This window comes from Trachinotus anak, unplaced genomic scaffold, assembly GCF_046630095.1.
Source record: "Trachinotus anak isolate AG129_WGS33_773 ecotype Australia unplaced genomic scaffold, CSIRO_AGI_Tana_v1 ptg000019l, whole genome shotgun sequence".
Lineage (NCBI taxonomy): Eukaryota > Metazoa > Chordata > Actinopteri > Carangiformes > Carangidae > Trachinotus > Trachinotus anak.
The window spans coordinates 22,006,545-22,022,054 of NW_027273870.1; the positions used below are offsets into that span (position 1 = coordinate 22,006,545).

The 15,510-nt window shown below is 41.7% G+C and overlaps 2 protein-coding genes across 4 annotated transcripts in view; one reads left to right on the forward strand and one right to left on the reverse strand.

Annotated features, from left to right (window-relative positions):
• marchf1 (membrane-associated ring finger (C3HC4) 1) overlaps positions 1-12,771 on the reverse strand; it is a 33,705-nt gene extending 20,934 nt beyond the window's left edge. Inside the window, exons 1-4 of one of the 3 annotated variants that reach the window (XM_071503988.1) lie at positions 12,496-12,771; positions 12,214-12,356; positions 11,974-12,053; positions 6,593-6,686 (exon numbers count right to left, since the gene is read on the reverse strand). The gene's annotated coding sequence lies outside the window, so the exon portion shown is untranslated. Of the gene's footprint in view, positions 1-6,592; positions 6,687-11,960; positions 12,054-12,213; positions 12,357-12,495 lie in introns of all 3 variants that reach the window. The other 2 variants (XM_071503992.1, XM_071503991.1) reach the window with 2 other exon arrangements.
• apela (apelin receptor early endogenous ligand) lies at positions 6,553-15,170 on the forward strand. The gene is made up of 5 exons (XM_071503994.1): positions 6,553-6,672; positions 6,758-12,266; positions 12,428-12,435; positions 14,177-14,266; positions 14,558-15,170. Exons 2-4 carry the CDS (start codon positions 12,190-12,192, stop codon positions 14,263-14,265), a joined length of 174 nt encoding a protein of 57 aa, XP_071360095.1. The 5' UTR covers positions 6,553-6,672; positions 6,758-12,189; the 3' UTR covers position 14,266; positions 14,558-15,170.
• Positions 15,171-15,510: the final 340 nt, after the last annotated feature.

Genomic DNA, 15,510 nt, shown 5'->3' on the forward strand with positions numbered 1-15,510 from the left:
AATAGACAACTGTCTGAAAACATCACCATATCGAGATTTCACTTCCTACCTATATGACACCCTACTATCAATAACCTCTCCATCTTCTTAAAGTTTTAAGGGCCACCTGGCAAAAGGAAATAGGTAACTCTTGGACACATACACAAATGTTCAAACAACACCAGACACTGTCTTATAGAATTTAAAATAATACATAGACTCCAAGGTTAAAAAATACACTGCACAGTGAATATCCATATATATTACCTGCATGTGATAAATGTCATACCTCAGAGGCAACTGTTTTTCCAAGCGTCATATCATGTACCAATGTTACATCTTTTTGATCTGATATCTTCAACAACTTCTCATAAATTACTACTTCACTAGAACCAGAACTGTTATCAATCATTCTTGGAATGTCTGAAGCATTAAGAAGACTCACCACAGCCTAACAACAATTCCTCTCTTACTGCTTTATCACAGCAAAATACACAACTACTTATGTCATGGAAAGAAACAACTTTCAAAATGTGGCTACGTGATCGAACAAGTACTTTACATTTGAATAGGATATGGTTATGTATATCTTAAAATATAATATATTTGGCAATCCCTCATATCACACATAGCACACAGATGTCCCTGAGTTGTAACCTATACTTAAACAATGTTTCATTTTATTTAATTAGTAAATGAGTGAGAGAAGGGTAGGGTACATGCAAAAAGGAAAGGTTCAGGAGAATAAAGAAGACTAAAGGAGAATATTGGAAATCAATGATCCTAGAATGTCTTATCTGAATTATGTTCCAATTTTATGAATTCAATTTATTTTATGCTTCTTTTCAGAATCAGAATCAGAATCAGAATCAGAATCAGTTTTATTGCCAAGTATGCTTTCACATACAAGGAATTTTTTCTGGTGATTGGTGCAATTGATCAGCAACAGTGGGGCTCTCTAGCCTTGTTGATGAGGCTAATAGCAGATGGGAAGAAGCTATTTTTGTGGCGAGAGGTTTTGGTCCTGAAGGACCGCAGCCTCCTGCCAGAGGGGAGTGTCTCAAAGAGTTTGTGTCCAGGGTGGGAGGAGTCAGCTACAATCTTCCCTGCACGCCTCAGAGTCCTTGAGGTGTACAGGTCCTGGAGGGACGGAAGATTGCAGCCAATCACCTTCTCAGCAGAGTGGATGATACGCTGCAGTCTGTTATTGTCCCTCTCCGTGGCAGCAGCGTACCAGATGGTGATGGAGGAGGTGAGGATGGACTCAATGATGGAGGTGTAGAAGTTCACCATCATAGTCCTTGGCAGGTTGAACTTCTTCAATTGCCTCAGGAAATACATCCTCTGCTGAGCTTTTTTGATGAGGGAGCTGATGTTTAGCTCCCATTTGAGATCCTGTGTGATGGTGGTTCCCAAGAATCGAAAATGCTCCACGGTAGCCACGGGGGAGTCACACAGGGAGATGGGGGTGGGTGGGGCTGGGCTCTTCCTGAAGTCCACTATCATTTCCACTGTCTTCAGAGCGTTTAGCTCTAGGTTGTTCTGCCTGCACCAGGTCACCAGACGCTCAGTCTCCCACCTGTAGGCAGACTCATCGCCATCAGAGATGAGTCCAATGAGAGTGGTGTCGTCTGCAAACTTCAGGAGCTTGACAGACTGATGGCTGGAGGTGCAGGTGTTGGTGTACAGGGAGAAGAGCAGAGGAGAAAGAACGCAGCCTTGCGGGGATCCAGTGCTGATGGTCTGGGAGTCAGACACGTGCTTTCCTAGCTTCACGTGCTGCCTCCTGTCAGACAGGAAGTCGGTGATCCACCTGCAGGTGGAGTCAGGCACGCTCAGCTGGGAGAGCTTGTCCTGCAGCAGAGCCGGGATGATGGTGTTGAAGGCAGAGCTAAAGTCCACAAACAGGATCCTGGCATAGGTCCCTGAGGAGTCCAGGTGCTGGAGGATGAAGTGGAGAGCCATGTTGACGGCGTCGTCTACAGACCTGTTGGCTCTGTAGGCGAACTGCAGGGGGTCCAGGAGTGGGTCAGTGATGGATTTGAGATGGGACAGGACAAGACGCTCAAATGATTTCATGACCACAGAGGTCAGGGCAATGGGTCTATAGTCATTTAGTCCTGTGGGCCTTGGTTTTTTGGGGACAGGGATGATGGTGGAGGATTTGAAGCAGGCTGGCACGTGGCAGATCTCCAGTGAGGTGTTGAAGATGTCTGTGAACACTGGAGACAGCTGATCAGCACAGTGCTTCAGGGATGATGGAGAGACAGAGTCAGGACCGGCTGCTTTGCGGGGGTTCTGCTTCTTAAAAAGCCTGTTGACATCTCTCTCCAGGATAGAGAGAGACGTTCCTTTGGTAGGGGAGGAGGGGGGTTCTGATGTGGCTCTGATGTGGAGGTTAGTGTCAGGCTTGTCCCACTGTCTTTCAAAGCGGCAGTAGAACTCATTCAGATCGTTGGCCAGACGGAAGTCATTAATGGAGTGGGGGGGTTTAGGTTTGTAGTTAGTGATCTGTCTGAGCCCTTTCCAGACAGAAGCAGAGTCATTGGCTGAGAACTGGAGCTGAAGTTTCTCAGAGTACAGTCGTTTAGCTTCTCTCACCGCTTTGCTAAACCTGTACTTGGACTCTTTAAACCTGTCCCTGTCCCCACTCCTGAAAGCTTCCTCCTTTTGCCTCCTGAGCTGACTGAGCTTAGCTGTGAACCAGGGTTTGTCATTGTTATAACTCACCCTGGTGCGTGATGGGATACAGCAGTCCTCACAGAAGCTGATGTATGACGTCACAGCCTCTGTGAACTCATCCAGACTGTTGGAAGCAGTCCTGAACACCTCCCAGTCAGTGCAGTCCAAACATGCCCGCAGATCCTCTATGGCTTCACTGCTCCACTGCTTTGATGTCCTCGCAACAGGTTTACACAGTTTTAGTTTCTGCCTGTATGTGGGAATCAGGTGGACCATGACATGGTCAGAGTGGCCCAGTGCAGCCCGGGGGACGGCGTGATAAGCACCACTGATTGTGGTGTAACAGTGGTCCAGAGTGTTCCCCTCTCTGGTCGGGCAATTAACAAACTGTCTGTATTTGGGCAGTTCATGACTGAGGTCACCTTTGTTAAAGTCACCAAGGACAATAACTACGGAGTCCGGGTTGGTCCGCTCCACACACAGTATCTGGTCTGCGAGCGCCCGCTGTGCCTCCTGCACGTTGGCCTGTGGTGGGATGTAAACACCGACCAGGATGATTGAGGTGAACTCACGGGGGGAGTAGAAGGGCCTGCAGTTTATGATGAAAGTCTCCAGGTCAGGAGAACAGTGCTGCAGGATCACTGTCACGTCTCTGCACCAGCCACTGTTAGCATAAAAGCAGATTCCTCCACCTTTGGTTTTGCCGGACAGCTCTGTGTCGCGATCCGCTCTGAAGAGCTGGAAGCCGGCCAGCTCCAGCGCAGAGTTCGGAATCGATCCACACAGCCACGTCTCCGTGAAGCACAGGACGGCAGATGAGGAAAAGTCTCTGTTCTTCTGCACCAGTAGCTGAAGTTCATCCAGTTTGTTGGGCAGTGAACGCACGTTGGAGAGAAAGATACCTGGGAGAGGTGTGCGGGTATCTTTCTCTCCAGTGTTTTATTTAGTATATGCACATTTATTTTACTTTTATCAATTTGTATCTAATTTAATTGTTTCTACCTTTATTTTGTTTTATTTCTGTGAATATAATTTTATAATTGTTTCATATGAATGTAAATGGGCATTGACATCAATATATGGTATGTATATTCTTTGGTTCAATAAAAAATATTTGGAAAAAAATAAAAAAATAAAAATATCAGTCGCCCCCTGGTTAAGACTTTATACTTGTTTTTTTGTTTCCAATTCATTTATTTTTAACATATTGAACACATTAATTTTTAAGTATATACCTTATATCATTGATTTATTTTGTACATCATAGATTTTTATCTTATCACAAAGGACAACGATATTTATGTTTGGGGTTTTTTTTGCTACAAACCATTCTCTCTCATAGATTATTACTAAAAATAACTGTTGACAAAGTGCTAATCATGTTGATAAAAATGTTTCTTCTAGCTGGAAGTGGAAAACCAAAGAAAGTGACCTTTTTTAATGTTTCCATCTTCTACAGAGACTAACACGCAACCACAAAGTGAGGAGCATGTTGTTTGACTCCAGATGAGATTCATGACAAAGAACGAGAAACTTCTGCCAAGCGCAACGAATTCTTTCTTCCTATTCGTTGACTTATGAGGACGTGTCCTGCCTTGAGGACTCTGCGTGTGTGAATGAGTGTGTTAGTGGCTACCGGCACAGAGTTTACACCACTGGGTGTGTGTGTGTGTACTTTGTTATAGGATCCAGTGTTATTTGGTTCCGGGTTGTGGCACAAAGGAGTGGCCTAGATAAGGGACACTAAAAAAATCAATAAATAAAAAGCTGCTTTGTCAAACAATGACGAGACAGTATCTTGTACTTGCTTTCTTTCTTCTTTGAGAGTGCGTGTGTGTGTGGAATACACACAAATCCTTTTAATCTGCTCTTCAGATCTGAAAATAGGGATTTCCAATGCTGGGATTCTTCTTCTGGTAAGTTCCAAAACCTTGTAACTGCCACTTCACTTTTCTTGTTGTATCTTGCTGTTTGATTTGACAAGAAATTTCTATCAGACAAAGGTCATCTCAGATTTAAAACTACAGCTCTTGAGGGGTTTTTCAAAATATGGGTCAGACAGGATTGCTGACAGGATTAGAGTGAGCTCTCAAATTATTTGCAGAAATGAGATGTCTGAATCATCCTTGTCAGGGATCAAAGGGTGGAGCTTGTGTGAATGAGCAGATCACGGCAGCAGGAAAAATGTGTGAATCACAGGCAATCTGTGTTTGGCTATTATGATACATTAAGACTCAGCAATAATATAAAACTGCATGGTGCAACATAAATGATACCTGTTGATGTATTATTTCAAACAGACGTGAAAACCAACAGAAGGGTCATATTTTTATAATTTTTTTTCTTTTTTTCAGTGAAGCTCCAGACCATATTTACGGTAGTTTAACATATTTATATACATGTTTTCATAGGATGTGTTCATAAGAAATGTTTGTTAAGATTCAATCTCTGATTATATTATAATTTTGGTTAAAGTTAGGTACCTGAGGCATTTTGGCTCAAGTAAGTTTAAGAGTTCAAAGGAGGTTTGATCATAAAACTCTACCAAAAATGAAAAATTCATTCATTGAAGTTTCCTGTAGGCTGAGATCACTGAAATCTTCCAAAACTTCTGTGTCTTTACTTTCTTCTTTGATATCAGCCCTGACTGTTTTATTCATGTGAGCCTCCAATTTTACCCAGTCATTCTCAAAAACTATAGTGTATTTATTAACTTTGTGACACTCAAACACAACATCTGATATTGCTTAGGCCACTGGAAGGATGGAAGTGGATAGATTATTCAAATGTTTCAGACTGAAATTAATCATAAATAGACAATTCTGCAAGAAAATGTCTTATAAAGTCAAGGAAAAATTATTCTGCTTTAGCATTTTTGTGAACAGAGATGAATTTTGATTTTTAATACAGTAAAAAGATATAACCCAGCACAACAAAGAGCACTCTAGGTAGACTGAGGAGCATGAGTCATTATTAACCAACAACAGTTAACACAGTTAAATAACATGGTTATAAGGCCCCCTGGTGGAATAACAGGCTGCTGCATCTCAAGCTGTGTGTAAACCTATTTGCTATGAAAATACTTTTCATGCATGTCAAGCAAATCAGTGGCTTTTGAGTTAACAGATAAATAAAGTATATTGAGTATTACTACTGGATATTTAAGTTAGCAATAACCTACAGTTTCACTATGAATTCAAGACAAGTCAAGTCCTGATTTTATCCAGATTGAATGCGAGTAGCCTGGTCCACAGCCCACATCTAAGATTTGTCAAGTGGTCTGAATAGTGAATGGATGAAGTGAGATGAAATTTCAGTCTGATTATCAGGCTACAAGTATAGCAGCACACATGTATACCCACATATGCAAGCAGGAAACTGGTTTGGTAGCATGTGTGTAAAAAAAGATGCAGTAAATCTGACTGGAGAGTCCAAACATCTGCAATATGCATTTAAAAGGCAACAAGATACCCGTCTGGGATCAATGTTCAGCAATGATGGAATTTTTGTTACTTAAAAAATATGGCAGCAAAAATTAAAATACAGCAAGTAGATTGACACGATAACAGGGTGGAAAGTACAAATAATTATTAAAAACCTATGTCTATTTATTCAAGCATGGATGAACTCATGCTTACTATATATACACGGGTAAATATGCACATTTTGTAAATTATCATATGACACACTGTGTTTGGTATGACTATAAACTGCCACTTTTAAACATAAAAGGTTTAAAAATGTTTTGTATAGGTCTATTTTTTTTTAAATAACAACACAGCAAGATCACAAAAGGTGATTTCTGAATTTGTCAGTGTCTTTGTCATGCTTTACATGCTGTCTGAATGTGAGGGTCTTACATAATGTAATGGCGTTTTTTGTGTTGCATAGCTGTGTAGATGGCATTCCCATTCACTGGCTTTGAACTGACCTTCATCATTGTTGCCTTCGTCATTTTCTCCCTCTTCAGCCTGGCTTCAGTCTGCATCCAGCCACAAGGAGACCAGCCAGGTACCAAATGTCCTCTGTTATCAGATTCACACAGAAAAATGTCAGCTTTTCTAATGCTGCAAAGTATATACGTGTTTACTTTCAGAAAACGGTGTCTGTGAAGTAAAGAAGTCAACACTATTCAACAGAAAGCAAAGAGTGATCACCAAGCAAGCTGGACAGAAGCCATAAAGTCAGAATTCTTTATCTGCTGGGTTTTCATGGTACCCTGAAGTTCTCACAAGAGCGAAAGAGAGAAAACATCAAATGAACTGAACTGGGGGCGTCACCAAGATGGCTGCTGAGTGGCAAACCTTGCCTAGGCTCGGCACACTTTTCATCAAGAATCACATCAACACTATTCTAATTCCACTGAAAATGAGCCAGACAGATGGAACCCAAGTTAAACAAGACAAAGCTCAAACTTCTGCAGGATTTCTTTGTGAACTTTTAGTAGATGTGTCTACTAATGTGTATGGACATACAGCCATACAGAGCCATACCGCAGTGCAAAAAAATCTAATGACTGCCTGGGTTTGTGTGTCCATAGAAGCCGCTGTGTCTGGGTTAGGATTTAACAAACCAAGTGACTTTTGGCCCCTGAAGCCCTTGTGGGGTGACATCCTGGGGGTTTAGAGGCTGCTCCCTGTTGAGTTTGCCCCTTGACCCATAAGCCCTCCGTCACTCCTCCACAGTCAGCCGTCTAGTATCCAACACGGAGGGGAGTTGGTGCACCAAAACAGATAGAGTTTATCAACTGTTGTGAGATCTTTTTCTTCACAGAGCTGCTGGAGAAAAAGAGACACCCAGCTCATTTGTGTTGTGATTCGGGGTGTGTGATGTGTCCTGATGATCTATACCATTTAGGCGTGTATTGGGTGTTCACTGCTGTTCATGCATCTATTGAGGTCTGTATTGGGCAATTGGAGATAAAGGGTCTTAAGAGTAATTAAGCCCTGGCTGGCTGCGGCCCTCATTAACAGCGATGACCTTTGGCATGACAAGAGAGCCACTATCACTCTAACGATGGACATTGAACTGACCCATCAGAGCACAATCAACACTCGTACACACACATACAGACACTGGACGACACCCTAAAAATTTCAGACAATGTGGCTCAGAACATCTCTGCTCTAGTGTATACAGTCGATACAACTTGGGTTTTATTTTGTAACCAAGTAATTGCTGGATATTGGACCAATACCAGCCTCATCACTACTAATCAGTCCAACATGGCAACAAAATAAAAAGTTAAATAAACATGTACAGATGTTTCCAGAAATGACACACTGGGTCAATGAAAGAGAGTGTGTGTGTGAAAATGAGGTGGGTGAAATGGATAAAGTTCTCTATCACAGTATATGTCATTTCATGTCACAATGTCAATTAGGACTACAATTACAGACTATTTTAGTCAGAGGCATGTACAAGAGTTTGGGCTCCGTACATATTAAGCCCAAGTGGGCCCACTTCCCCTTTTAATACTTCCGTTGTCATGCCTGAACAAATATACATTCACTATATACCATTATAGAGGACAACAGAATAAGAGTTCACTGGAAATTTGCAGAATGGGGCTGAATCAGTTCCCAACAAGTGCCAGCCCAGTCTGTTGCAACGCAGAAGTACATAATAACCTAAGGGCACAATCAGTAAATATACAAAACAGGTATCCCAGATAGTATTAAAACTGAACTCAGCGTATGACCCATCTCAAACTGATGACAGGTCCTAACACAGGGAGCTGTTTTAGAGGCTCATGTTGGCCCAACATTTTACTAAAAAACTTTATCTTGGTCTCCTTTCTGTATGTAACATATACAACTATTTGCACATGTTAAGTGTACATGTATGTGCAACAATGTTTGGGTCAGTGGAAAAGAAACAGTCACTTTATGACCCACTGTTCTTCTTAACACGTTTTATCTGGGAGGAAGTTCTTTATCAGTATATCCTGGTCAGGAGAAGATGGGAGAGAAAGAAGAAAGTGATAATTCTGGAGGGGAGGAGAGGCTGAAGCTTCCTCTGTAGTCGTAAAGATCACAGCTACTAGGAAGCCTGTGACCTCTACCACAGCAGCAGTGACATCATCTCCAGTCCAACTCTGTCAAACTCTCTCTTGGGTTACACACTCACCCATGATTCATTTAAAATTAACCAATTGGCAAAAGGAAATCAGGTAAAGCATTCTGCTCTACATGTAGGCTGACATATAACTTTGTCATCATCTAAGTACAATTTGAACTGTCTCCTTCCATGAAACAGATACAATAACCGCTTTCATTTCTACCATGTCATAGGTTGACGATACTCCTTCCAACTCTCTACATTGAGAAATATAATATACAACAAATACAACACCCCTTTTCTCTACCAACAAAAAAAGGAAAAAGTGTCAAATAAATGTTGTCTGGACTCAGGCCGCCATACAAGAACTTAGTCTATATCAAATAAACATTTTTAAAGCATTAACTATGCAAAGAATCAGCCAACTTTAATATAAATTTGAGTAGATGTTCAAAGCCAGTTTTCAGCACTCTAGATAATGACAGGTGTGGAGATATATTTCAGTTGGTATCAGACAAACTGGTTGATTAATAGATTAGTCAATTGACAGTGAATATGAATTCCTTTATAAAGGAATAACACACAACATTCTCTGGTTTCATCTTCCCCAATGTGAGTATTTGTTGCTTTTCTATGTTTTATATACTAAACTGTAAACCATTTGATTTTGGACTTTCATTTGTACAAAACAGGATATCTGAAGACATCACCTTGGACTCTGGGAAACTGGAGGATATATTTTACTGTTTTCTGACATTCTATTTACTAAATCCAAGGGAAAAAAATAAACGGATTAATGAATAATGGAAAATAATCATTTGTTGCACCCCCGCAGTACTTGACAGTTTTTGATACTGAGTGCAAGAGACACACTTTGGTTTATATAAAACAGTACTGAGCTTTAATACGCAACTATTCATCGCATACAAAATATTCACCTTTAAGACAGTGAGTCTGGAGTACAGCCCTGCCAAGGTACCGAAGCGGTTTAATAGGAGGCTGCCCTGTGTGTGTGTGTATGCCTGTCTCTCTCTCTCTCGTAGGGGAGTGTTTGAGCAGGCTGGGTAATCCCTGTAAAGGCGTATAATCCCCAGGAAGAGCAAATATTACAACATGCTCGAATCAGTAACACAGAAAACCTGGTGGGTAGAGTTTGGTGAGATTCACTTGCTTCTGTTTTTCGGGGCAGATAGAGAGACACAGAGACAGACAGAGAAACTGAGATTTGGCAGCAGTTAGTGGGCAGTGGATACCAGGTGGCTCTGAATGACAATTGAGACCAAATTAGCATATTCAAATAGGGAAAATAAAAGTTTTTTAAAAGACAATGGCAGCTGATATGCAAAGCGCAGCTCGCCACAGAAACAAACTACATACCTCAGCTGAGTGTTTGCAGCAGGATGATGTGTGTGTGTGTGTGTGTGTGTACGTGAGATTGTGTGTTTGTACGTTACTCAAATCCATGTGGAATCTCTGTCATTTCAAGCAACATTTTTGCAAACACCATAAAACAATAAAGGCAACATTTCTAAAGACATAATGACGCTGACACATACACACATACCACTAAAAAACCCACAAATGGAGACTCTGGCCTCTTTTGTCTATTTTTCAGGGCTAAAGAGAGCTGACGGTCCAGATGCTTGTTCAAAGTCTCTGCGACTATTTTGAGCCCTGCGGTCCATTAGTGTCCTGCTGCTTCTCTAATCCTCATTCACATGTAATGGCTGACATTTCATCTTAATGTGTTAATTCATTAGCTGGGTGCTGAATGGAGAGTCTCAGTCCACAGAGACGGCCGTAAGCAGACACGCTAATGAGTCCTCACACTTTGCAAAACCACCGGCAACCGCAGAGCTAATGCCAAGTGAGGTGGGTTACCTGCTGCAAGAAAATCCCCTGTTATACCACCAACTGACAACCTGCATGAAAAGTAGGACTGGGTGTTTGGGTATATATTTTGATACAACGCCAAAGACAATAGCAGCATTTCTGTATGAGAAAATTTTTGACCTCTTACTTACTATTTTTTGAAATTTGGCTAAACACAAGCAGCCCACAACAGCTTTGCATAAACAAAATGGTGTAAAATTGGCAAAAAAAAAAAAAATCTAAACCAGGAACTTTCAGGTCAAATAATGAGTAAACAACTACATGCCACCTTAGTTTACAATACATGACATATTACAGTATTTTCAACTGCTATCATTGGTACCAAAAAACTGCTGAGGTTCTACATTCAACACAAGTTGTCACAAATCAAAACATCAAATCCAGTCACAAATCAATTTGTCAAGGATTTGATTCTAACTTTTGGTACTTGACAGTTTTCAATACTCTGTACAAAGGACATATTTTTGTCTATAAAAAGTACTTAAGTTTGATAACCTGCCTATAGAGAGGACACTAAAAATATGAACCAAACTATCTGAATTGAAGATGACACTGTTCTAAAGAACAGCATTCTCAAAAAAACATTTGCACAAAGGACTTCTTGTTAGATAAATACAGAAGTTTTACTCAATCAACTGACAACTGATGAGAAAAATTTGCAAACCAACAAGCACCAAACAATGATGGACACTCATGCAGACAGTAGATGGAGACCCAGACGGACAGTCAGGCTATCGTTACTCCAGTTCATCTCTGGATTTCATTCAGTCAGGTCCCCTGCCCCAAAATGCTTGGTGCAAATACCCCCCACCACCAACACCACCCAAAAGCACCAGATGTGTGTGTCCTCAGCGCGGGGGTAGGGGACGAGTAAGGGAGGAGTGACCTGTTTCTTGAAGGACCTGCTACTTTCAATTATGATTTCTTAAATCTTTGCTTTGTTATAAGCGATAAATCAAAAAATGCCTGCTTCCTCAGCTCGTCTGACACATATCAATTACTCATAGTTGCACACACACACACGCATCCATGCATATATAAAATGTAGCAGGAGAGTGTGTGTTCAAGGGGCAGTTGGAGGCTAGGGAGGGGGCTTCCTGTCACTTGAATTACCCTCTACATGTGGGGTCAATATGTGCAATGCTGAAGTGTGTGTGTGTGTGTGTGTGTGTGTGTGTGTGTGTGCATGTATCAGGGATTGGGGTGGGGGCTGCTGTGGGAGCAACACCCCTCCATACTCCCCCCTCCCTCTAAAAGGCTGTATAAATGAGATGGGGGGAGAAGCACCTTTGTCACTTTGCTCTGAGACACAGAGACAATCACACTCTCACTGGACACACAAACACTCTGGACACTCACATTCCTCGGGGACATACTGATCATCCTGAGAAAAGAGGTACTTCTGTGTACTGGATTCTCCCTGTGGTGGGCCTTCTGGACTGAAAGAGAGGAGGGAAAAGACTGAGCTGAACCACACTGAGCATCATCAATCCAGCACAGAGCCAGCAGGACTTTTGGAAAAAAAAAAAAACATATCAATAACTGAGCTCCTCTGAAGTTAACTAAAACCAAGCCATGAGGATCTTCAACTTGCTCTACCTGCTCCTGCTGCTTGCAGCTGTTGTAGCACCATCTTCTGCCAGACCAGGTAAGCATCCTAAACCGTTACCGTCCAGATTTCCCGGATGGCCGTCGGGTGTCGGTTTAAACTCGAATCACCGCACTATGAACGTTACTTCTTGCTAGGTTACAAAACGTTAGCTGAGTCAAACAAGTGCGTTAAAAGCCTGAACTTACTGAAAATCTAAGAGAGTAAACACGGTTTTATAAATGCACGTATTTTTGCTAGAGATAATGGTAAAAAGCAGCCCAAAACTTTACCTTTCAGCTTTCCTAAACGACCAGCAGGTGTTACAAGTGGCCAGTCCCGGGTTTTACGTTAAAATGCCGGTAACCATGGCAACAGACATGGGTTTGACAAGTTGGAAAATTCAAACTTAAAAAGAAACTAAATTGAATTGTATTACAGCACCCTTTTTTCTTTTTTTCTGTTTTTTGAAATGGCAATATGAAAAAAAAAACAAAAACAAAAAAAAACGATATCACATTGCGACATCATGGCCTGATCGAATTGTACCGATTCCTTTCAACGTATGCTGCGTTCACGTCTTGTCATACAAATCGTAAAAACGACAACGAACACCGTTACCATTAGAAGAGACCATAATAAAATACACCAACAACCAAAAAAAGGGTCGGGTGTTTTTGTAGCTATACCCAAAACAAATATGTAACACAGTTAAGTTGCTAATTATTAATTCGTTTCTTTATATTTATCTGCTAAAACAACGTGGCTAGCGAAGGGGTTAATTACAGTAGAATAATGTCTTTAAAGGGAAGTTTTCCCTTTCTCTGCCGACATGGTGTAAATGCAGAACTAGGAAAAGCCACGTTAAGTTGTGGAGTGCTTAGGATTTAAATTAAGTTTAAAAGTTTAAAACCAGAATCTGGCTAAAAATGGGCACACTCACTTTTTAAAAAAGTGAACAGTGTGCTTCTCCTGTCTGGCATAGCAGGTGCGCTTTTTGCGTAAATCCAATCCGGTTTGCGCTTATGTTCCCCTCGGCCTTGCGGCAGAGACAAACAGCTGTTGCTGAAAAGGTTGAGGCTTTGGGCTTGAGGTCGCGATTAGGTTCATGTGACGATGGAGAGGAGAGGATGAAGGGAGGAAGAGGGGTGGGTACTGGAGCGCAGCGCCGCCGGGGATCGCACAGTGGCCCCAGTGAGTCCTTTTGTCCCCGGCTGGAAGGCGCTCCGGCGCGCTTTTGTTAATCACGGTGTTAAAACGCCATGCAAATACCCCTGCTTTATTAACATGACATGGAGTAGCAGTGCCAAGTGTAAAGAAGCCTACCTTCAGGCGTGGGGAGCAGTTTCTTGCGGAGGTACTCAGAGTGGGGGGGGGGGCTGGTGAGCCATAAAGTCATCTGGCTGTTTATCTCTTCCTGGGCTTGGCTGGCAGCCTGTGAACCGCGGGAGTCAAAGTGGATTTATTAGGGACGTTTAAAAATAATCATGTGTTGGGTCTGTGTGTCCCGGTTTATTAGAGGGGGTCGCCCTGCTGTTGGTAAATGCATCCAAACAACACCTACACATGTAGGCCTTTCCTGGTCAGGACAGGATTAGTTGAGCTATAGTGGGCATTGTTAGTGTCAGTGTTAAATTATACTTGCTTGGAAAATGATGATTGAGGGAGGTGTAGTTTTATCTTTTTTGGTGCTAAAATATCCAGGTTAATATTACTATCCTCCATTTGGGATTAATTAGGCCTGTCCAGTGTAATGCAAGGGTCCAGCTGCAGACATAAATCTTTCCAAAAAATGACTTTTACACTTTTACACTTTGTACACAACAGTTGATAAGCAGTTAATCTGACTTCCCAACCAGCCCAACTTACTTGCTTAAAATTCATATATTTGTAGCCTACAAACTGGTTTTACAGCATGCTTATCCGGTGGTTTAATTCTGCATATTTTAATTAAAATCTCAACATTAATTTCAGATTTCCTGAACCTAAGGAGAAAATACCACAGACACCACTGCCCACACAGGCGGTGTCTGCCTCTCCACTCCAGAGTACCCTTCCCCTAAGGTAAGACATGTGATGTGATACATGGAACAAAAGCAGGTTACAGAGCTGGCAAGTGGCAGTTAGGGAGGTGTGTGTGATTAGTGGCAGAGGTGTGTATTCACGCAGAACAGGAGTGCAGGGGAAAAGGCTCAGACATAAATCTCACTAACGATGAAGAGGAAGGCTTTAGTGCCACGAGGAGTTTGTGTGGAGAGGGGTGGGGGGTTCAGCTTTAACTTTGACTCCTATACATGCACAGTTACTTAAGCTTACCCTGAATTCCAGGCACTAAATGTTGCTTTTCCATTACAGGTAGAAGCACAAGAAGGAAAGTGGTCTAAGGAGAGAAATATGAATCTGAAGCAACTGCAGTGTGTGGCACAGACACCATGGATGGATCCCAGGGCCAAGACATGGACTCAAGTGGAGGAAAACTATGGCACAACACGAAAATGCCATCCAAAAACTATGTATATACTATGTATATGTAGCTGTTCACATATACACAACCAGCAGAAGAGCAACAAGCAACTTCAGATTGTGCATTACTGACTTTTCATTCCAAACAAAGAAAACATGAAAAAATATAAACCATGACATTTTACTTTATGGCAGTTTGGTAGCCACAGATCTGAGTTTCCCCAGTTGCAAGCACCTTCCCTTCTCGTCTTTAAGCTAATACTACTCTCACCGTCATGGACAAGGGAGACAGAGCTACAACATCATAGATCTTTAAGTAATTTAGACACTCCACTGAAAAGCTACGGACCAAAGAGCTGGGGACATCTTAGTGACTGCCGCTACGATGAACAGCACCCACATTGTATTCCTAAAAAAGTGTTTATATTGCATGTATGCACTTCAAATGTTTATTGAATTACATTTTAAACGTTTTAATAAAAAATGTATAAATGTTCTTTCTGATATTCTATTTGTGTGTGTGCGTGTGCATTTAAGTAACAACTGATTACAGGTCCAACTGAATGTGGCGAGTTTGAAGATAACCGCTATTGTTAAGAGTAAGGTTTTAAGCCAGACTTCATTTAAATCTGGGATACTTTTATTATAAACTGATTAAAAAAAATCTTTGTGTATCAAAAGCCCCAGATCAAACACTGATCCTGATACCTGGAGTACTCTGGAAAACTCCCAGCAGAAGCCACATGGGAAAGAAGTCGTAAATGCTGTGCTCCCTGTGGAGTTACGGACGCCAGAGCGTTAAGGAATCACAATGGGGAACAAACACCAAGGGCTCAAATTACGAC

Coding starts and splice junctions, on each gene's coding strand:
- apela (XM_071503994.1), top strand. CDS start 12,190: ATGAGGATCTTCAACTTGCTCTACCTGCTCCTGCTGCTTGCAGCTGTT.